General features: G+C 37.5%; 1 protein-coding gene across 3 annotated transcripts in view; it reads left to right on the plus strand.

The window, feature by feature from the left end:
• ARHGAP15 (Rho GTPase activating protein 15) overlaps window positions 1-24,388 on the plus strand; it is a 322,734-nt gene that overhangs the window by 168,217 nt on the left and 130,129 nt on the right. For all 3 annotated transcript variants that reach the window (XM_088168386.1, XM_014870798.2, XM_088168385.1), the window contains one exon: window positions 18,885-19,007. In XM_088168386.1, the coding sequence (XP_088024512.1) occupies window positions 18,885-19,007 (123 nt within the window). The remainder of the gene's footprint in view (window positions 1-18,884; window positions 19,008-24,388) is intronic.

Raw genomic sequence — 24,388 nt, forward strand, 5'->3', positions numbered from 1 at the left:
ATTGCTTTTGCTTGCACTACAAGGACAAATGGTAATTCTCTGTTATGCTTTTTGAGTTATACACTGATTTCATTGAAAATTGGGCTCAAACTGCCGGGCTCAATTTCCAAAGTTCAGAGAGTGGCCATTCTCTTGGTCACACAGCTTTTCAGTGGCTTCTCATCCAGTCTGGTTTCAACTCATGTTCTAATTGAAGTTTTCTTGAGCTAAGAAGAAACCAAGAATGGCCTTGGGGAGTGTTACCAGAATATGTAAAACTGTGATCTTGTTCTCAAATACATGGAAAGAGATGACTTTTTATTTTGTGATGTCAGCTATTTCACTGATATAATTTCTGCAGCTGATGCTGGTCAAAAATAGCATGCTTTTTTACCCCAGAAACCTCCTCCATTAGAAGAAGGGTGCATAAGAAAATTGCCTTGCAGCACCACTTCTTTTAATGCAAAGAAGTGTTGCTCTAAACAGGTAATTTTAAAAATTAGTATCAGGCTTCATAATTTCCAGGTAATTTAGTTGTAGTTCAAACCATCGGGGTATTTTGGATTTTTTCTCGTAAGGTTGCCAAAACCCCCTCCTAATTAGTACCAGTTCTATTTGGCCAGACCACTGGTAGGTGGTCTGCCACGTTAATTTTGTATCCCATGGTACCAGGCACCTGGGGTATTCTGCAGGCAGAGATGCTGTTGTGATGTATAGGAAGTAGGGAAAGAATTGGGATGTTGGGAACCTTGTGCACTACAAGGTTCCCAGGAATTGTTCTTCTCTCCAAAACCCAGGGGGCCTCACTGTGTGTGAACCACAGGAGCTGTCAGGACACTTGTGTTTTGGGCAGTGAAACCAAATGGATGCTCTCAGCTAAGCTCAGCCTTTCTTTTCCTGCCCATCACCCATCTTGTGGTTTGCATCCTCTGGACCATTTTTGGCCATCATCTGGGAATTCTGTCCCTCAGGAGTGGCCTCTTGTGGAAGAGCCTGGGCTGGAGTCGCTATTGATTGTCGGAGGGGATCAATTCCCCTTCTGCTCCCCCTCTCCAGGATGGAAACAAACAGCTCTGCAGTAGGAAGAGTGCCCTTTGGCTACCGTATCAATCTGAGAGCTGCTCTTGTCAAAATGCACAATCACAAGCTTGATAATGCAATCCATTCCCAAAGCACTATATTTCCAACCTGTTCTCCATCATTTCCTTATGGCGTCACATTTACTCAGTTCATCACATTCTTATTAATATTTTAGGTTTCCTTGAAAGTGATGGAATTCTATTTTTATTACAAAAGCAACAAGAATAAATACTAATTGTTGTCAGTTATTTCCTTATGTAGTGGGAACAGTAATCTGTTCCTCAGCTTTAGGTTGCCAAAGCAAAATAATGAAATATTTTAGACATTTAAAAAAATCTGTGATATTAGATAAATGCAATTTGATCTCCTTGTTTGCCACATAAAAGCTGGAACTGCCTGAATTGATAAGATTGAATTGCATTATTTTTATTGTTTCTACTTGCATATTTTTTCCTTATCTTCAAGAACACTTTACTCGAAACCCGGTGGTTAGTCATGCAGCCTGGAAAATCTCCTCCATGTTCGAATTCTAGCTGGAGGTGCCACAACCCCAGCATTAAGGATGTTAAAAAATGTATATGTGTGAAAAGGAACATCTTGGTGAGCTGTGGCAGCATTATTGCTATTCATGGTCATTTTAGTGTCTCAATAAGAGTAGTCAGGGACCCCAGGCGTCATTGTGCATGACACAATGTGATACCAAAGTAAGACAATTCCAGCTCTCAGCCTGAGTCAGGACAAGTTGCAACAGGTGGAAAAAAGCAGACAAAGGCAGGGGGTGGAAGGAAAAGTTGACAGCAAAGCCGACATGTCATGCATATTAAACAGCAGGCTTGGGATTCCTTTCCACCCTCCGTAAGGATCAGGGTCTTAGCCCTGGCACCCTGGCCACCAGCCAACTCAAATAATGATATTTTCCCTACCTAAATTCCTCTTGGACTTTCAACAGGGAGCAATGGGTCTTTTAGCCTGAAAGGGTGATGCTTTGCCCTTGGGAAGCCACAGCCTTTGCACGCTTCCCTAGGGAATGCCTCTTGGCAGTGTCTAGGAACACACCTCCTGGCATCTTTTAAATCAAGAAAAAAACAAAACCAAAAACGTCTAGATCGTCATTTCGATTTGCCTTCATAGGTATTTGCTACAAGTTCATCCGGGCATTGAATCTGCTTGAGTGTCTTAAAAGACAGTGAAATTCAGGAGTTTATAGTCCCCAGGATTGAACCATGGACTCTGTGCTTTAAAACTGCCCAAAATTGCTTTTCTTGTTTCATTCACTTTTCTTCAGAAGGCTGAATTTCAGAACTTGAGCACGGTATGCATTTATCCCTAGGTAATTACTAAAGCATGTGGAATCCTTTCTGAAGGCAGTTGGTTAGATAACTAAGTCTGTACAATGAGTGTGAGGGAAAAACAGCAGCAGAAACCCATTTTGGTCATTTAATGGACATGGTGGAAGAAATTGAGACTTTGGTGTAGCTTGAAAACTTTCTGGCTCCACGTGCTACTTGGTCCTTCCCTGGCTAAGGCTTCTTCCAAGGACTTGTTTGAGGGTTTAAAATTTGTCCCTGCACAGGATTAGTATTTTCTGTGGCAAAGACCTGTCTGAGGCTGTTGTTTCTCTGAGGAGAGAAAGGATGGGCACTAGGGCACAAACACATGGATTTGCACGGTTTTGGCTATGTAATGACAGAAGGGAAAAAAAATGCAGACATTTATTTCTTGAAAACATCATTTAGATGTCCTAGAAAAAGGCGCTGTAATTACAGTGCTGGGAGGAACCTGTGGGAGTTTTCTGTCTTCCTCTGTAGCACATGAAGGGGATGGAAGGTTGGGGGACCATGTCTTGGGATCAGAGATCCCAAAACCTGTCTAGAGACAGGTTTTACTGGCCCATCCAAGCTTATAGAGAACTGGATTCTGTGGTAGCTTCTGTAGTCCTTCATCCACACAGGGTCACCTCTTTGAAAAGGAGGCTAATTAACAGGCTGCCCAGGGCACTGGTGGATTCACCATCCCTGGAAGTGATCCAAAAAGGTGTGGATAAGGCCCTTGAGGACATGGTTTGGTGGTGAACATGATGGTGGCACTGGGTTGACAGCTGGACTCGATGATCTTAGAGGCCTTTTCCAACCTTCATGATTCTAATTAGAGCCACAGAAGTTGGAAATCACTCCATTTCTTTGTTAGTTCTGATGAGGTCTGAATTCTTTCCCCTTCCCGGCCCATTTATTTCAGTTAGATGTGAAGTTCAAAGCCAAATGATGCTATTTAGGGACTATTATTATATTACAATGTTAGTGTTATGTATAGGTCAGTTTTATTACTTTTAATAAAGCCAAGAAACATAAAGCAATAATGTATATTAGTTCAGCATTACCAATGGTAACAATTAAAACACAAAGCAAAATGAAAACTAGCTGCAAATGTGCAGTTTCCTACTGCAATGCTAATTTTGTCACTCTGCATCTTGTATGTTTGTGGCATTTATTTTTATTGCATCAACAGGAATGCACTCAGTTTTAGGGACTAAAAAAAAAGCAGGAAAAGAAAATGCAGCATGCTGGTTTTGCAGAGTGGAATAACTCATCTGGACTACAGGCACTAGACTTTTTTTACATATTTCTACTCTTCTGTTTCTCTGCCACATTAATATAGGTATGCTCTCTTCATAAAGCTTAAGAAAATACTGATTCAGCAACAAAGAAGCAATAATATTGGCATGTGGGAAACAAAACATGCCAAATTGAGAAACAAATTGTGTCACTTCTACTGATAATAGAAGATTATGTTGCACTCAAAATCACAACTGGCTGTGACTAGTCCCCCCAAAAATTACATTTTTTCCTGAATTTGAATATCCTGTTTCCATCAATTATAATATAATGTTTCCTTAATTCTTTGTTTTATTTCTACTTCACTCTCCAAAATCCTTCCAGAGTTTACTATTTGGGTTGAAAAAGCATATTTTTAAATTGGGCATATCCAACTTCCATATAAACATTTGGCAGGGAAACCCATGCATGTTCACTTAATTCATTTTTATTGAACCAAGTCCAGATTTTTAGCCAGGAAAAAGTTAGATATTAATCATATCTGAGCAGGATCATTAAATTTTCCTTTACCTTCTAGAACAGCAGGGTCATTATAGAACCATGAGAAGTTAGCTCACTTATTAATCTTTACAATTACATAAAAGTGATCATTTTTATAGTACTTAAGAGTAGCTCTAACCCATTACGTGAAGAGGATGTGGGAATATTACAATATAATATAATGTATTATTATAGATGTGACCTGTGACTCATTGGTCTGCTCACTGACACACAACTCCCTGGAAAAGTTATCTGTTTGAGCTTGGATAATCTTTAATTGTTTCACACTCCTCGTGCTCATTTATGGGGCATACTAGTAAATAGAGAGCTAGTCACTGAGTTATTAATTACCTCATTATTACTTAATTATCACCATTGCATACTTCATTTTTATGGGGAATTATATCATAAAAGAAGGTATTTTATGCTGCCCACCACAGTTAAGTATGAATGACAGCGATAGCTAATGTAGGATTGAGTTAGTTAAAGGAAATCAATCAGAAATCCTCACTATAGATTACTATCCAGTTTCTTCTGCCTTTCCAGCTAACACTTCTCATCCTTGACTTTGAAACCCAACAGTTTAAACTCGGTTCTTGTTTCAGTGGACTAATCCCCTTTCATAAATCATGTTCAAGTGCTGAAATAATTTGCACATCGTTTAAAGAGTATTTGCTTTGAAACATTCACCTCAAGCCCTTTTGTATATCCTTTCTCTCTAAAGATTTGTAGTATTTGTTTTGTTCTCTGAGGTATAAAAGACCTGGGTAAACTTTATTCCTGTTGTTTCAAGATTAGTGAAATAAAATGCATATTTATTCAACTGGGACTGAAAGGAGCTTTAGTAAAGACGATCATACACACGACACAGGGGAATGTTATAATACAAAATGTCTGTCTTAAAATCTCTTTAGATTTGTTCAAAACACTATTGAAGGACTTAAGTTTAAAGAAAGAAAAGGAAAAGGTTACAAATCCATATTTCTTCTTTGTTCCAAAGGAGAGACACCACGTATTTTTCTTAACAAAATAAACTCCTGCATGTGAACTTTAGATGGATTTGATATAGAGGCAAGTAGAGACTGGATATCATGATTGCTTTAAGTCTTTTCTTACTGAACCACAGATACTGACACAGTCCTTAAGACAAGTACATTCTGGAAAAATTGCAGGGTTTTTCTCAGACACACATTTGCTTCAGAAAAAGCAATCACAAACAAATAACGAGATTTTAGGCATTATTGAAGCCAAGCAATTGGGCTTTTTTCCAAGCACTAAAAGTGAGGTAGACTCCTGCAATGAGGAATCTACTCTGACTCTGCCACTTCCAAGCCTAACTACTCAACGTGTCTTCAGCTGCTTTGGTGCAGTGTCTTAGCTCCACAACAAGTAAATCTTTCTTTACATTAAGTAGCAAAACTAAAGTTTGATGTAGATTGTACAAAATGCCACAATTTTTATAGTTGAAAGCAGCCCACTATGGAGACAGCTACCTCTTCTCGACCTTCTGTCACCACGTGTCAGTAGATCTCCAGTTTTTGCATCTCCATGCTTTGCTTCCACGAGGAAGGAATAGAGGCTGACAACAGATAACACCTAAATAGATGGAGGCGTTCTCACTGCAACAGGGAATATTTTAGACTGCAGTCTTTGGGGAGAGGTCAGAACTAGAGCAACTGAGCAGGACTTGCTGAACTTTGTGATTCAGGAAGAGCCAGTCCATCACTCCTGGAAGCATAATTTCGAACCTTTCAAGGTATTTATTGAAATAAGTACCCCTATTGGAATGTTGTAGCCAGAAAAATTATTCTTACACTAGATTGTATATTGAGGTTTCACTATTATTTCTAACTAATCTAGATGCAATCCTCATGGTATTTTGGGAGGAATGCGACAGAAATAAGGAGGTTTTTAGGTTATAAAATCTAAATTAAGCTCAGTTAGACAGACTGTACGTCAGGCTCTAGACAGGCATACCTACTTTCCAGACTCACCTTTTTCTCTGTGGTGAAATCACTTATATATCTCCTTCTAGCTAAAAGGATCTATTTAATTTAAATTGTGACAGCCAATCCCAAATATTTAAACACCAATTTAATGGTACTCTCTCCTGGACAGAGTATATTAGTGGAATTAAAAAGGAATATGTTTGGTAGGATCTCCTCTTTGCTCCACCAGCTCTTTGCTGACACCCCAGTAAACAGATCCTGCCTCTGAAAGCCAAAGGCTGGAACATCACTGAAGGGTTAAATGCTGTATTGTTTCTCAATTAAGTAAAAGGTTCCAACTAGCTGGCTTTAAATATTGATGCTGAAGAGAGAGCTATGACATATGAGCAGCTCCCCTCACCACCGAGGATATTTGGCTCCATTTAATTAATTCCATTGGCCATTGTCTTAAGTGCGCCCAGGATTCACCCAAGAGGAATTCACTTGCGTTGCTGTTATTGAAAAGTGTAACACAGCATTATCTGCCTCAGACAGACTTTTTGTAGCATTGAATCAATTCCCCAGTTCTTGAAAACAACTACCTCATTTGATTCCTTTCATAATTAATGAAATTCGGTAGTAATGCTTTTGCCCCTCAGCTCAGGCTGGAAAAAATGTTCCAAAACTTCAGTTTTCAAGCTGAAAGCACTCTAATTTTCAGCCTAAATGGACTTGTGGTGCAATTGTGTTCTTGTGGCAACATTTAGCCTGCTCTTCATTTCCAGCAGTTCTGCCTCAGGTATACCACCCCCTGCTTGGGCTGATAACTGGGCCAGCCAAGACTTTTTAGTCTTTCCTACTGTATGGTGCTGCTTTTCCTTTTTCCTGATCATCTCAAATAACTCTTTTCTGCATGTCTTCCCGTTTCAGTCAGTGTTTCTTGCACAGATTTCAAGGTTAGGTCTTCCCACAGACTTGGAAAGCAGAATTCAGTCTCCCATGTAGAAATGGTTCAGTGATACACTGATACAGAGTAGAGATTGTATTTATCTCTTTCATTGCCACTTTTTTAGACATTAAAAGTAAACAACCAGGATACATAGATTCTGCTGTCCTTTAATCTCTTGCATCCAATGCATTCATTATGAACACTAAAGAGCAAGCCTGCCTTAAGCCTTTTCATAGCATATAAAATATGTTCTTACAGGTGATAACAGTGTTTGTAATTAATTTTTAAGGTGTTCAATTTAAACAAAGAAGTAACATTCTTATAGAACTGAGCAACTCTTTGAAAATGCACATTTAAAATAAATGAAATTAAAACGTTTAAAAGTACCCCAGTGCTAATACATTTGAAATAAAGCCCTTTGGAGATGAAAAAGGATTATAATGGAATTAACCTGAAATTCACGAAGACGCTTTGTACAGAACACAGAAATAATTTTAAAAGCATACAGGTATGAAGCCCTACTAGAGAAAGCTTTACAGTTAATATATTTTGCAATCACATAGCAACAGTACATTTTATAGTCACTTTTTCTGAGGAAGGTTATTCTTCAGTCCAAGGACTCGGGGCCCAAGGGAAGGTGGCCAGATGTGGGCAGGGCAGAACAGCAGGGCAGCCAGATGCACATTGGATCATTTGCCATTTAGCAAATTTGGGGCACAAACTTATAAATCTGGGAAAGACAGCCTTTATCTTGGTAGGTATCTATAATGAAAAGCTTCATGCAAGGTGCAGGAACTCGTGGCTTGATCCACATCACTTCATGCTCACTCTTTTTAGGACAGACTGGCTGTGACAGATTCAGAAAAAGCCTTTTTTTCTATTTTTCTCAGGAGTCAACTGACACCTGAGTAGCACAGGTTTTCCCTGGAGAAGTGATACTGGAAGAATCAGAAAGGTGACTAAAGAATTAAGCAGTGCAGATGATAGCCTCAAGATCACTGACTGTCTTCTATCCAAGCCAAATTAAACCAAACTCTTCTTCTCATTTCTGTGGTTTCCTGGAAATTCAGAAGTTTCTGTAAAAATAATCTTTGTATATGTATATATATATATATATTTGTGTGAAAACACATGCAATAACCTCTTCACTTTCTATTTAAAAGTAAAGATGATTATTTTAGGGTGTTATAATGCTCCTACCTTTCTTTCTTATTTTGAAAGTATTTCAGTTGATGTATTTGAATGAAAATCAAAAAATAGCACCAAAAATTAATGAATAAATAATGAAAACACTGTAACACCTGGATTGTTATACAGTGTTATCTGAAGATCACTCAATACAATGGCTCAAAGGTAGAATTGATATTAAGGTGCAATTACAAGGAGTGGAATACTTGATTTATTATTTTAACTTTATTCTTAATGCAAGATACACAGTCATTTCTGAACTGACATTGGATGTCTGGCTTAAAATATCTTTTGTTTTGGCATCTGATGGTTTGAATTTGGGGTTCAACTATGAGAAAAGCAATTTTTTTCTGTTATTTTAGCAGGTAGCTGGAGGGATGGAGGCAGAAGAAAAGGTGAGGGAGAAGTTTAAGAAAAGAGGATGATTGAAACATGGTGACATGGAGAAAGAGAAAGAACAGGAAAGGATCCTGAAATACCATAGTTTGCTGCATCATTTGTCTGAATTTGGTTTCTTTTTGGGGTACTGTAGCAGGTATTGCTAGCTGAGCAAGAAACAGGGTCAGGCAAGGCAGAGCAGCAGTCTCATATTTTCTAATAGAGTTTTTGAAAAATTGTTTGTATTGGAGAATGTGAGACTGGAGAGGATCCATTAGAATTATATTTTCTGTTATCAATAACCCACAAGGAGAATGCTGTTTGAAAGCAAGTTTTTTAACTGGTAAGTTGTAACCCAGAAAACGAAGTTAGCAGAATTCACCTTTTCCAATCAATTGTTTATTTGGAATTCATTTGTAGTTATTCCTGCTCAAATTACAGGTCATTCACAGTAATAAAGCTTCCTAATTCTGTGACAGATTATTCATAATATCTTTAAAATACTCAGCTGGATAATGGTGCCCAGGATCTGGACAGCAAGACTTCAAAAGGCAGATCCTCTGATCTCCAGTTTCCTTATTCCCTCTAAGCTTGGAAGGTTTCAGCTATCAAGTTTTATTGGTTGATAGTCTAATTGCATTTGTATTATCTTTCCCCTTAATATTATTTTCTTTTCTCTGTATTGGATTTAATCCAAATATTGCAGGGACCATGAAGCAGTTTTCTGAAATGTTTTGCTTTTGCTTTGATGCTTAACTGCTTTACATGTGAGTGCTGCAATAAGGTGCAGGTTTCTGATAATAGTTTTCCTTCTGTGAGGAAAAGTTTCCACAATCTCCTGTACTTTGCTTATATTTGATAGAGCCCTTCAGTTTGAGGCTTTTCATGGACAAGATAAGGTTTGGTTAAACATGTGAACTTTTGAATGTTTATCTGAACTAGATTCGACCCCTAAATTTGTCCATCATTAGTTATTTTCCTTTTCCTTTTCGAGACTAAATTATGCTATTAAATATGTTCTAAAGTAGGTTAAGCCCCTGTGCAGTTTGTCAGCTGGAACATTAATTTTAAAGCCAAAACAGTCTTCTATTGGCTCTTTTTAACATTTTGTCTGAATTTTGACCATGGCTGGTCAAACAGAGAGTCAGTGCACCCATGAAAACCCCACACGTAGCTGATTGAAGTGTCTCAGAGTTGTTGTGACGGCTGGCCTGATTTTATTTCAGGAAAATATCCTGATAATTAGTAACTATTTGCCTGCTCAAGCAGCTTGTTCCAGTGCAGCTGTTCTGGGGACTAGATAAAGTACTAAATGTCACCACATGCCCTGCAGGATCTCTGGAGGTGTCCCACTCAGCCTCTGCACAGGGGCCAGGCAGACTTGGGGTCCCAGCCACAAAATACACGGCTAAATAAACCAGCAGCTCCCTTCTGGACTTTCCTTTTCCTCCTGTAATTCCCCAGTCTCAGCCCAACAGGAGGATGACCCACAGCACATCTCACAGGGCACCTTCTTTGCTCACAGCCTCTATAAGGTAGCCCCACAAAAAAACAGTTATAGCCTGCTTTTGGTCCTCTTTGTGGGTTTGTTTATTTTATGCAGATCCTAAATCACCTTTAGGGAAGCATAGCGTCCTCAGATGGACACTACCTCAGTAAAGAGCTGTAGCTGCTCAAAAGTCTGAAGATCAGTTGTTTTTTAGCAAATGGAAATAATTTTTATATAAAAATAAAATTTAGTTGATGGCATGAGGGCGACTGTCTAAGGCTTGTATTTATGTGAACACAGATATTGGAGATTCTTACCAGAATTTTCACGTGAGGTAAAAAGTAAAAACAATTCTGAAATCGGACGACGTGCTCCTTTTAGAAATGAGCTCATGGGTGATCTTTTGTTGTTGCTCTTACTCTAATGATATAATTGAGGTAGGGATAATTTGATAAGGTATAGTTGACAGAGTACAGCAAATGGATTTCAGATCTCTGGCTAGATATTTTTTGATTACTTTAAAGATAATGGGTGTGCCTTTCTCTTTCATAAACTACCACATCTACATTCACTGGAAAGTACTAAACTTGCTGTTTAAAAGAGAAAAATGTGTTGGAACTTGTGGTTTGAAACAGCAAATATAGAGCTGAATGTCACTACTGTTTCTCATTGGAAATAAACAGTTTTAGCATGTTGGTTTCATAACTTAGGAACTGTGAATTAATTCCATCCTTTATTGTATAAGAAACACTCCAGTTCATTGTGAGTCAAAAAATATAGGGTTATGAGTATAATCGGAGACTGAGTGCAATGGGAATAAAATTAAATATTAAAATAATTTACTTTTAAAATTTAGAAGAACAAAGCGTAATCAATAAAAGTTTCAAGAAAAAGGAAACTTGTTGGTAGGATATTCTTTCTGGAAGGGTCCCAAAAGATTGGATCTGAATAAGAGACTCAACAAGTTATCCAAGCACATGTCAAAATTTCAATATATGAAATATTTGTATAATTCTTAATAAGGCCGATATAAATACAAGACTCCCTTGTTCACTACAGATAATTAATTTGCTTCCAAAAGAATAAGTCAGAATTATATGTAGGTTTTTAAGGTAAAATTTCCACATGTCTACTCTCAACCAGCCCTCCCCCAAAAGAGTTTTCTTTTGGTGTAAATCTGTCCAGTGTTCCTGGTAGAAAAAACCATATAATTTTCTTGTCCTTTTACCTGAGCAATTTAGTGTAAGTTATGACTATTCATAATATTTGCAAAAGGTTGAGAAGGTTTTTTTCTTCCAGATTAACTCAGGAGGCAAGCTTAAAGACTTTAAAATTATTTGCATATATTTCGCAATAGAAGAAAGCAAACAGAACTCCATATTCTAAAAGCCCCTGAATGCATTATTTATTGAAAATAACTTGTTCAACTCAATCTGGAAATAGTCTACAGTATCTTGTTCTGTCTTCCTCAACCCCCAATTGCATGGGATTTCTGTTTTGTTTTGTGAAGTCTTCTTAGATAATATTTTATACTATATATGTCATCTTCAAAAGTCATTAACTCAATTATTGCAGTTCTTTTGCTCAGTAGCTGTCATGTTTTATGAGTGGGATAAGACTGTGTGTCTACAAACACTGATTCACCCAGTTAGGTAAGGGCAAGGACCACTCTCCAATTCTTATGTGTTCAACCATCCTTTGAGCATTCTCCTGGGAATATTTTTGCAAAGAGGATGTGTCAAGAATCCTAATCCCTGACATGAGCTTGGGCAGACCAGCTTCCCCTTCCCAAGTACACTGTGCTCTCTCTTCCTTCACTCTAAATTGTCTGACTTTGTGGGCTGTAGCAGATTTCCTCCAAGTCCCACATGTTTTACATTAGATGAACATAAACTGGTCATACTGTATGAATAAAATGAATTCATTGATTTCTGGCACTGTGGTTTTTATATTCGAGTTAAGTTTGTATAACAGTGTTTCTAATATTGTGACAATACCAAAAAAAATTGTGGAAAGAAAGGCTTGGCAAGTCCTGGATGATCTAGTCCAGTCTCTCCTGTCACAAGGTACCGTGTTCTGTGTCCTCATACATAAATTTATTAAGCTGCATCTTAAATTCTTTTAGTTTTATTTGCCACCGCGACTTCTTTAAAAGGGTGGTTTAGAACTTCATATTATGGCCAGTTTATACTCATCTATTCTCCTGCCAACATTGTTCTTCAGTTAAAACAGCTCTTCTCCCTCCCTGCTGTCTTCTTCTCCTCTCCTGCTCCTTTTCCCACCCCCACCAGCAAATTCATAGTGAACAATCACAGCTCTTCCCAACCATTTTCTAGCTGGACAAATGTGCCAAGCTCCCTGTCTCCTTCCAAAATCTCTGCATCCTCCTTCTCCTGGTGCCTCTCACTGCTGCTGCCTGCACCTTTGCTGCCAGGAATTTCTAATTCACTTATGAGTGTCCAAGGTTATACACTCATGACAGAATTATCTTTTATTCATTAGAATTAAATATTTGGGATTTGTTGGTCAGTTACTGGAACAGGCTGCCCAGGACAGTGGTTGAGTCACAGTCCTTGGAAATGTTCAAAAGGTGTGTAGATGTGGCACTTGAGGACATGGGTTATGGTGGGTTTGGAAGTGCAGAGGAAGAGTTGGATTTGATGGTCTTAGAGGTCTTTTCCAACCCTAATGACTCCATGGTTCCATAATTCCAGTCCTTTTCTAACCGTGCTGTGAATAGTATTAGCTCTAACCCAGTTGCTCCAGTTTCCAGTCTCAAAGTCACCAACTTTTTGTCTGATATTCCAAATTCTTGTCTCAACTGATGATGCTTCCAGCCTTGAATCAACAAGTAATTTTTTGAATGTTGCTACTTTTCTTGCTGAAGTCTTTAGTGAAAACACAAAGACCAGTTCCAAGAATATTTCAGGACTTCCACTGGTAACTTCCCTGCAATACAGTAGTTCTCCTTTCAACAAAGCTCATTTTAAAACTTTATTTAGTCTTTTCACAGTTATTGTTTTAGTTCTCTACATCTTCCCTAGTTTAACTAATCATTTCCTATTTGGCATGATATCAAATGCACAACTGAAATCCAGACAGATTTGGCCAATTACATTTTCATTTTCTAAAAAATATTATTTATTTTATTAAAGAAAGGTATCTGGTATGATCTGTATTTATAAATCCAATATATATTCAGAAATATTGCTTGCATTTCTAGGCATTTATGGTACAAATACCACTAAGAAAAGCTGTGTGGGGAGTGACATTTTTATTTTGCAATGTAAATGTGTAGTGATGTTTAACACACTATTAATTTATTTCCATTTATTATTAGAAGGGGACAATTTTTTTTTATTTTATATGCATAAGAGCATGATGCAAAATATGAATTATACAGTCATTTTATTGAATCTTTACTGCTAATGCACGCAAATTTCACAAAATGTAATGACACTACTGAGCACTTAAGTTGTTAGGCTGTCATATTACAGAAAAATTATTTGTGCTATATAATCACTGTTTTCTTTTTCCTATTGTTTATTTCATAAACATCTATAAATGTTTGCTGTGGCAAATATCTATTATTGCACTGTAAACCTGAATGACGTCAGGTCATTTGGTGCCAAATCAAACAAAATCTTGCAAGCCACTCCTGGAAGGTGATACCCCTTCTGATGCTGAGCATTTTGAGTCTATGCTCTGTAGTTATAAAATCTGTAATTTTGAAGCTTATAGGAATAATGATCAGAGGCAATGCCAAATTCCTGCATTTTTCCCCTCAGTGATTTTTCTAGTGCCTTTAAGCTGTGTACCTGTCTCTCATTCTACTCTTTAAAAAAACAAACAAACAAACAAACAAGCAAACAAAAAACCCAAACCAAACCAAACCAAAAATAAAATAAAAAACAGAAAAAACACAGTAGTAATTATAGTGTGTATAATAATCATGCATCTCTGCACATTAAGATATGCTTCTTCAGAAATATAAGACCCTCAGCAATTAGGCATTCCCATTACTTCAAATTAATTAACTAATTAATTGCTTCCAATTAATATTTTTGCACATATGTGGTAGCACTGCTGTTAGACTGGCACTTTCTTTCTCCAAAGTCATAGAGACTTATTCCTGCCTGCTTCTTTTGCCATCTCAACTTTCTTTCAATCCTGCAAGGTGTTGCTGAGAACTCTGGTTATGGGTCTGTAAAGGATTTAAAAAAATTATTACTTTGAGATGTCAGAGTGGAGAGTTAAGCACATGGATCTGCTCATATATATTTTAAGAAATTTGCAGCTAGGATTCTGGTCAGTGTATTCTGTATTTAGAATGGTCAAGCCTGTCATTTTCAGTATTCCTTGGGAAATAATTACCTAAACTCCATTTATGGGTGTTATCATTATACTACAACTCATCTCTTTCTAAGAACTTCACAAAATTTTAATGTCTTTGAAGAGTACTAAAAATAATATGCATGGTCCAGACCAATTGCTTTTTTTCCTGGCGATCAAGGCTAATGGAAGAGAAGGTAGGAATGTAAAGATATTTGAATCTCTTAATGCCTTATCCATTCCCACTACTGCTCTTCACTCTGCTCTCTCCATCCAAATGAATTACATACGGTAATTTTGGGTGTTATAATAAACAGATAGGCATCATAATAATGTATTTCAGTTAGGAAGAGGTACTTGAAAGAAATTGGTTTTGCAATACACATGATGTGAGACAATCAATAGTGCTTTAGTCTGACAAGCACTGTCAATATCCATTGTCACAGTTCAGAAAGTCATTAATGGATAGTTCTTCAAAAACCAATGCTTTCAACATGTTGGAAGTGTTCAGATACACTGTACCTGGCAGGAATTAATCATAGGTAAACCCCTGGGATTATGTACAAATGCAGAGTAAATTAAGAGTGAAATAAAAGTCATTGGAAGGAATTTGAGAACATGTTATAGGGAGTTACAAAGTCTTGCCAATAAAATATGGACTTTAGGACATATTAAAAATTTTTACACTCTGAATTATCCAGGCTTTGCTCAGAATATCACAACCAGGAAAAGCATTCTGCTAGAAATACACTGTATAGGTGCATAATTAAATTCACAGCAAGTAATCTCATAAGCATTTTTATCCTGGCCCTGAGGAGTTCAGAGCCCTGCCTACCTCTGTGAGTGGTGGCCATGCCAAAATCTTAGAGATAGGCTTTTGTAGCTTCACCCTGAAATCTGTTGGCCACTGGTTAATCCTGATGAAACTATTGAAAATTTATCCTCAATCCAGGTCATTGAATGTTGAAAAGTAATTATTTATCTGTATATCCCAAAACTTTCTTTGATTTCTGTAGAACTGTGTCACTAGGAGCTATTGCATTCATTCTTGCCTTCCATGCTTCTGTTACTTATATGCCATTGTTAAGGCTAGATTTGAATAAAGATTCAAATAATTGATATAAGACAGAAAAGGGACAGGCCAGTTTTTGATCAGTGCTTTTTTTTTTCTTTTTTTTTTTCCCCTGAGCATTTAACCTGTACTTATCTCTCTAATTCAGCCAATGTTATTACAGTGCTATCCAATGACAAGGGCCAGAGATGAGTTCTTTTTTTTAGTCCTAAAAATGTGTTTATACTATTTTATTTTTGTACCCAATCTGAATGGCACTCCCCTATTGTGATTAGATGGTTTGACTTCATATATCTTGAGAATTGAGGAAAAGATCTTGCAGTTATTTCATTTGTCCTTTCATACCTTTCCAACCTGTGGAATAATGGAGGCCTAATAAAGCATTAAGAGTAATCAGAAATGCTTTTCTAGATATAAGAGTTCAACTTACTACCAGCCAAACATGAAAATCAGACAATCAGGTTACATTTTTGCTGATGAAGTATCCTCGCATGTACTAGCCCTAGCAGAAAAAATGTATTATTCTGTTATACTTCAGTCCTTAGGTGTCTTATTTTTGCTTCTGTATGGAATTCTCTTCTCCTTTTTTATGTTGTTTGCTATTTGCCAGCTCTCTTTCATGTAGGATACTTCTGGCCAAATCTAGCACCCGAAATTTAAAAAGGAAAGTGTTAAAAAAATATTAATTGTGCTTTTTTGAGTTTTTTACCTATTTATTATTTTTTTTTTATATTTGTTCTTTTTTGCATTTCCAAATATAATAGCAAAGACATTTTAATGTGAGGATAACACAAGAAATTGTTTGGCAAGAGAAGGAATATTTCTAAGTGAGATCCCAACATGAATATTTCTGTGTAAGCTTGGTTTTGGAACATGCTATCTAAACCCTTAAATTTCTGTGAGGCTTGGAGTTTTTTTCTGGTGACTCACATGTATTTAATAGAATAAAATGATAAATTCATCAACTGTTGTTTTGAGCTGTGTGCTATACAGCAAATTGTGGTACATACAAAGATATCCATGACAATAATTATTCCTACCTCTAGATGTAGTTTTAACACCATAATTGCTGTTTCAGGTATAAAGCTTCCAGCTGGGTTAATTGTCTTTCTAAAGAGAGGGATGTTCACCCTGCTGTCCTACCCTTCACAGGGTGACCACATGTGCTTCACTTGGAAGACCTTAACCAGTCTGGTGTAGATTCAAAATGGGCAAAAAACACTTCAGAGCCCCCAGAGTGGGAAAAGTGGCAGGCAAATTATACTTCAAATTATTGAAGTATATTTTCACTCTTGCATCATTTACATCACTTAGAGAAGCTTCAGGATAAAGCCAACCTAGTAGTGAATTGCTATGGACAGAGTGACACTGAGCAACAAAAGAGACCCCAAACTAAATGCAATTCACTTCACTGTTTCAAAGTACCACTAAGATGCAGAATTAGAAACATCCATTTGTTGTTCTTTTTATAGCACAGCCAAGTGACTTGGAATTTTAGCTTGTCCCTGCCAAGGATTGCTCAATTTCGAACAAAAAGTCCTCTGCTATAATGTTAAAAAAGCACCAACCATCAATTGAATGCTAATCTTTATGTTCTATGATACATCACTCCAGGAATGCTACCATTAAAAAATGTGAATTTTAGTTTTCATAAGTGATGGATTATTGTACCAAGCCATGTATTTTCCAGTAAAGTGTCCTTTTATTTGTCCTGTGTGATTACTAGTTTGTGGAAGTATGTGTGGGGTCATTTTAGTGCTGTGGGAAAATGGAACACTCTTCTGTTAAAATCAGTAGTGAAATCAGAAGCAAACTATGCTCTGATCATTGTAGGCATGTGTTTAAATATTGCTTTCCTTAATTGGCTATGTTCTATTTACTAAAAATGAACAATTTGGCAAGTTTTTCTCCCTTGACAACAGCAAAGCGTAAACCATTTTATAAGTTTGGCTGTTAAAATCTGATTTGTAATGTAAACCACAATATTCCAGGGTTGTTGCTGTTGCTTAACCAGTTATTTTAGCTTGCCATTGTTTTATAATTGCGCACCTTTAAATATTCTGGTTCTGTTTAAAACTAATGCAAAATGCCTAGATTTAAATAAATAAATAAAAGGACTGATAATAATGATTATACTTATATTTTTGCTCTCTCTCTTTGCTTGGATCCTCTGCCTGAATATTGCTGCATTATAGGGGAGGTTCAGACCGGATGGGGAGAGAAGGGAGCATGTCTGTAACTGCAAATAATTTCTCTCTTTAGAAATTCTGTCAAAGGGACAATGGAGCAGGCTCCTACCAATTCACCTTGAGGACAATATTGTATTTCGTTGGATTGATTGATTGATTGATTGATTGATTGATTGACTCATGAATTTCCAAGAGAAGATGGAAGGCTTTTCTTTCTGTAGAAAGAGGCCACTCCTCTCTGAGCTGGAGGCTTTTGCCATGGGAAGCTGCACCACTCTGGCTGCCCCATTAAACTGCTCAGAAATGGGCACAGTGACAGAGTTCAGGACACTGAACCAGAGTTATTCAAGGGTGGCAAGTCTCAGGCAATTTGTTAAAAATCTTTAAAAACCTGCTTGTCCAGGAAAAACTCTAGGAAAGCTCTCCCCATGGCATCTCTGCTGCTTCTGGAGCATGCTGAACTTCTCCTCCTTACTAGCATTGCCTATTTTGATAGCCATCACTGTGCCCTGTAAGCACCTCAGCAGAGAAAAAGTTAAATTTATGCCTTTGAAACATCCCCCAGGGAATTTTCTGCAGCTGGATTCTATGTCTTTTTGACACAGAGCAGGAATAAATTGCGCTCAAATTGTTTCTCAGTTTGGTAAACGCTTAAATATAATAAAATATAATCATTAGTACAGGAATACTTTTCTTTCCATAAATTAATGCATCTTGCACACATTTCGTGGCACACAGCCATGTTTTCTATAACTGCATTAAAGATATATATATAACTCTTAATCCATCTTGGCAAGAGAATCCAGTCCCTCACTGGTGGTGTGACCATCCATCCTTTCTCATTGCAAGGAGTGCACAGCTAATAGTGCGTAGCACACTCAGAGCCCAGAGCTGGAGCTGAAAAATCACCCATGTGAAACTTGTGGGATTCGTGAACACTTCATGAGCAAACTGGTCGCCATCCAAATACTTATGGGCAATAAATAACAGAGCTCTGCGCGTAACCGGCAGAGTGAACTCATCGTGTTTATTCACAAAAGTATTCATCAGATGGTTTGGAGTGTCCAACCAGCCACGCTGCTGACCTACAGCATGACTGGGGTCTCACCAGGGTGCTTATGGCCACTCTTTTCTCAGGATGTTTCAGAAACCTACTGTTAATTTAGAAATGTCATTTCACTAAAAATTTCCCTTTTGATTTCCTTCAGTTTTCAGGCTGAACTACAGTGCCTCTGACACAAATGACAGAAACCGAGTTAAAAGCAGATTAAAGAAGTTCATCTCCCGAAGACCCTCCTTGAAAACATTGCAAGAAAAGGGACTTATTAAAGGTGTGTTCAGTCTTCTACTTTTCTTTTTGGTGTAAAAATTAAAAAATCACAAGTGGATATTTGACTCAATAAATTGGACAAACACTTCTTAAATATGGTTTTACTGCTGTGTCTCATAACACACTGCTGAACTATAAAGAAAAAAGAATCGATGAATGGTTCATCTACCTCTGTGGTATCTGACTGCTCCTCCAGTTTTTCTACTTTGGTGTGGAAGTGGTACAAGCCCCTCCATTTGACACCATGAAAAATGCAAATCAAGGTGCAGCACAACTCCATTTCTTCTTAAGAAAAAAATATCTATATAGTTTTATGTTTTAGATCCCAAAATAGGGCCCTCAGATGCTGCACTGACTCATTTGTTGAAAGACTTTCTGCTGTCTTCTCTCATTATTTTTCTAACTCACCAACAAAATCCGTTTTTAACAATTTGAAATACATGTCAGTAAATAAGAAATGCTTTGAATCTGTGGGGGCTTTTTCCTATTCCAATTTCTTGCTAAGCTGGTCAGCCATCACTTTCACATACTCTTAAAAAATTGTTTCTTTGATAAAACATGTTTGTTAGTTTATCCAAGAAGTGTTTCACTGAGAAGCTGGTAGTTAACTTGAAGGCAGTAGCATTCTGACCACTAACATTCAAGTAAAGCTGTGTTTTTAAATATTGTCTGGAATAATGCTTGAAAAATTTACTCACTCCCAAATTATTATGTGTGAAACCCACAACTGCACATGCAAATTGACTAGAAAGAGGCACTTTGCCAGCCGCCCCTGTCAATCTCTGCAGTGTGAGTTTTCCAGTGGTGTGTCAAAAATGGCAAGGGGTGTTGCTGGTGTGTATTAAACTTGTCTGTCCTGAGCCAAGAGATTGACCCCAGCCAGCACAAGCTAAAGCAGCTACAAGAGTTCAACACCAGCTGGGCCCCTGTCTGCAGAGAAGAAGATTTGATGAATTAAGTTCTTATGTTTTAGGTATGTGCAGAGATGCTCAGTGCAGTGTTGTTTACTGTAAGGAAATCTTAATTATATGAAACCATGATGTGCCTCAGTTATGGGGTTCTGCTTCCAGGTGACACACAAACTTTGAAAAGATGTCATTTATGTGTCAAAATGTGTGTGTGAGGTGTGCACACCAAACTTTCAGGATCTGTCCTTACACATTTGTAGTAACTAATTTCAATATTTTGGAGGGTTTTGCCTTTTTGAAGTACTTTGTGAGCTGAGGGTGGGATTTGAATGTGTCATGTTAGTTTGTTTCAGTTATTACAGCAATAGAGGAGTAATTTATAGTATTTTAATTTCTGGATTTAAGGGCTGGGGTTTTTTAGTTTAATAAAGTGTGGCTGATGAATCTCCTGCAGTGTTACATAGGGATCAGATGTGATCCCTGCTAACAAATCCAGATTCATTAGCATAACTCAAATCCACCCTCTAATACATCTCTCTAGGAAAGCCAGATGAATTTGGGTTTTACTAGAGTTTCATTAAGCTTTTGATTCATAAACACAAGTTGGTTCTGCCTGGGATACTTTTCCATGGGTAACAGAGGTGCTGTTGATTTGTGGCCCAGTAACTCAGAATCCTAGCACAGTTTTACTACAAAACTGATGTTTTCATGAAGAAAACATGTTAGTTATCTACCATGAAGTTTCATTAGGATTAGGTTTTGGCCATGCAAATGAGGCAGGATTCGTTAGCACGGCTTAATTCCAATCTACAGTAAGTCTATGTGAAATGCTCGTTTGATAAGGTTCCTTCATTGTCTTCACCACAGTTTATCCCTATAATCTGTTAAAATGTTATGAAAATGTGGCTGTGGTGCTTATGCAGAGACCACTTTTAAATGTTAATTTTTAGTCTTGCATCAGAATATTTTTAAATCACAAAATGCAACAACCCAAATTACCAATGAAAAGCTTGCCAAATTTTTTGTTATAAGATGCATCTATTTATTTTTCTAAAGGTGACTTAAATGGTTGCAGAAACCCCTCAGAACTATTTGTTTGCTCGTTTCTTAAGGGAAAAAAATGTTAACCAATTTTTACAAGAAAAAATTCCTTCGGCTCTGAGAACATGCCTACAAACTTTTATTCCATAGGGAAATACTTCTGTCAGAATTGTAAATCCCTTAAAATAGGGGCTCGTAATAAAAGTGTGTATAAAGCCTTGCAGGACATCTTGGTACCAAATTCCTGACAAAGAGCTGTTCTGTGTGCTGGTGAAGAATTGATATAAATATCTGTGAAGCGTGTGGTGTTAATTACTCCAATGCAGTGGCACTGTAGGTGCTGCATTGAAAAAAGTGAAAACCTTCACTTTTCATCAAGTGCTATTCACATTTGCCAGGGGCACTATAAAGCTCTCAAATCTATATTGATTTTTTACATTGTATGTCACACTGGAACCAAAACTCCAATAAATTTAACACGTAAATTATAGTCATGAGTAAATACATTTTAAGGTGGTAAGTTCACTTAAACACAGTCCTGTGCTCTGTCAGTCGCTGATGCATGCACACTTGGCCAGGAGACTCGACACATTTCTCCACATTAACCAAATTTGGGAATGCAGGCTTCAAAATTAAATAGCAGTTTGATCTCCTGGGGTACTTTGTTCCGCCAACACTGTTATCAGGAAATCTAGAAATTATGTGATTGTCATTTAACTCTTACCCAAACTTTGCATGTGTACAGTGTAGCAGATATCCATGTAGAAAGTAAAGTAGGGAGTTAAATGAAATAGTAAGGAGGATAACACTCAGACCAGGGAATGCAGAAGACTGATGGTTGAATGTTAGCTACATGGTGATCTGAAAATGAAGATGCACCGACACTTAACATGACAAAAAGTTATTTTTGTCATCATTGTCCCATTTGCTTTCGAGTCCTGTGCATAAAAGAAGCCAGAATGGGAACAGCACGTTGGCTCCATTCATTGCAATGGGCTGGTGACTGGGGCTCTTCATGCTCCAGCGAGAGCTCTAATGAAGATCATCTGTCCTTGTTCCATCTCACTCATGCTTACACAAAATATCCTTGGTCTCAAAGCCTTTTGAAGCATTTCTGAGATGAAGTGCAACACAGGGACACTGTGGAATGTGTTTGTGTCTCTAAGCACACTTGTGTTCTTAGATGTACATGTGCACACAACCTAGAAATAGTAAATAAGAGGCATGTCCCATGTCTGCCATTTGAGCAGTGTTATTTTGAGAATAACTGTTCAAATTTATACTCTAGGGCAGAGGTTCTTGGTTCTTCAGGATTGAAATATTCTCAGAATTTACAGAATCTGCACTAATATGCTAGAAAAATAATATATAAATCTTCTCTTTTAAAACAACTTTATAGTCTATAATTGAACTTTGATCTTTATGTTTGAGGTTTGTCATGATTTAGTATTACCCAGAATGAATTGCCAACCTTCAGCTTGATGTTGGCCTCCTAACATCGTGATTTCTGAGATTTTCTAGACCAACAAAGGAAAAGAAACTTCTGCGAAACTGTGATTTTAAAGCAATGATGATTGTGTTGGTAATACACTATCACAAAATACACTCTCAGCAAACGGTAAAAAAACATGAGCAACAACCTCACAAAAATGACACTGTGGGAAATGAGGAAAATGAAGCTATGCAGCTGGCAAGAAATTTATTTAGTTTTCTTTTTTTTTTTTAGGGTGTATCTTTCTTTCCCAAAAGCTAGACACCGAAGGAACTCCATCGAATGTATTTCATAAGCTAAGGCAAAAACCAAAACAGCATAAAATTTGGAATGGTTACAACTGTTTCAAGATGAAAATAAAAGCCTCTCAATTGCTAGTGAAAGGAACTAGCTGTGATTTGGCTTGATAGCCTATAGAACAGGGCTCAGCATATGTTGGTGGTTGTGCAGATCACAGCACAGAGATCACCAACCATTTCATTTCCAGGCAAGGGAAAATGTCTTTATTGTATCATATGTTTCACTGGACCTTGGAGCAGTTCAATGAAATGAGCAGAATGTTCACGAGAAATCCAAAAGAGCAGATTAAGGCCCACCTTTGGTGTGTTCTGTAATTCTCGCAGGTTATGAAGGAATTTTGCAAGTGTTCAGGTGCACATCAGAGCTTAGGGAAAGTTAGGAAATGTTTCCTTTGACTTGCAGGGACAATGGATCACAAGAATATTTCTTTCTCTGATATGGACATTTGGAAGCACTTTTCCTAAACCTTGTGGAAGGCCAGACACTGAATGAAGTGATTTTTCCTTTGACATGATGCTAAGAAATGATTCAGAGAATTTTGAAATGTCTCATTCTGAGAGAAGTGTTTTGAGTAGTACAGCAGACACCCTCTCTTTGAATTCAAACAAGCTCGTGTCCCATAATTTCTTAAGAGAGACCTGTGTCTGTGATACTATTTTCCCTTTTTCTGAGAGAGTGAAACAAATCTGGCAGCTCATATGCCACTTAATAGTAACTGTTCACAAACGTAATTTTTTTTTTAAATTGATGACCACCACGGATCAACGATATATAGTAAATCTCCACATTAAAAGGACTGGCAAGATTCCCAGCTTGCATAAATCAGGGGAGCTCCATTGACAACCTCGCCGACTTCAGTCAGCTGAGGACCTGCCCCACTTATTGTAAAAGTGTCGTGGCAATGTTTGGAGCCCCAGTCTGGAATCAGCATCACTTTAATGTCTGGCTTAATGTGTCTGACTACAGATAGAGCAGCAAGAAGAAGTCACCTTTAAGAATATGGCTCCAAATGCATCACTTCCCTCTGCAAAAGTTCACAGGTCTGGTGCCTACTGTTCTATCTCTCTCCTCGCACATTCATCTCTGATTTTCCCTTTTCATTCTCCTTCCCTCTTTTCCTTCCCAACATTCAAACAGATACAAAGAAAACAGATAATTTGGATGTTGATACAAAGCTCTGTTAGTCCAGTAGTTCAAATTCAGATATTGCACAGTTAATTCTGTTCCTGAAAGGCACAGGATTACATAGATATAATTCTCATTTCTAAAAACTTGGGCACTGTACCATTTTACTCTGTCCTCTCATGCCAGAATTTAGGCTTCTTCCTGAGACATGGGAGTATTGGACATGCCCTTCCCTGTTTTTTTTTAATAAAAAACACTGAAGTATGAGTTCCTTCTAGCTGTGGCCACATCTCATCCATGTACACCCAAAACAGTTAAACAATGACATTCTCAGTGAGGATGTGGCTTTAGTGATTTTGTTTTAATTGTTTCTTTTCCAGAAGAATTGTCTCCCATAGTCAAGATTTCTGCAGCCCAGGATTAGTGGCTTTGCTGCAGCGTGTGAGAGCTACTAAAAAAAATAAAAAAAAATTAAAAAAAGGTAGTCCTGTCAAGCTCAGGGAAAACTTGAAGCTC

This window comes from Sturnus vulgaris, chromosome 7, assembly GCF_052056855.1.
Source record: "Sturnus vulgaris isolate bStuVul1 chromosome 7, bStuVul1.hap1, whole genome shotgun sequence".
Classification (NCBI taxonomy): Eukaryota; Metazoa; Chordata; class Aves; order Passeriformes; family Sturnidae; genus Sturnus; species Sturnus vulgaris.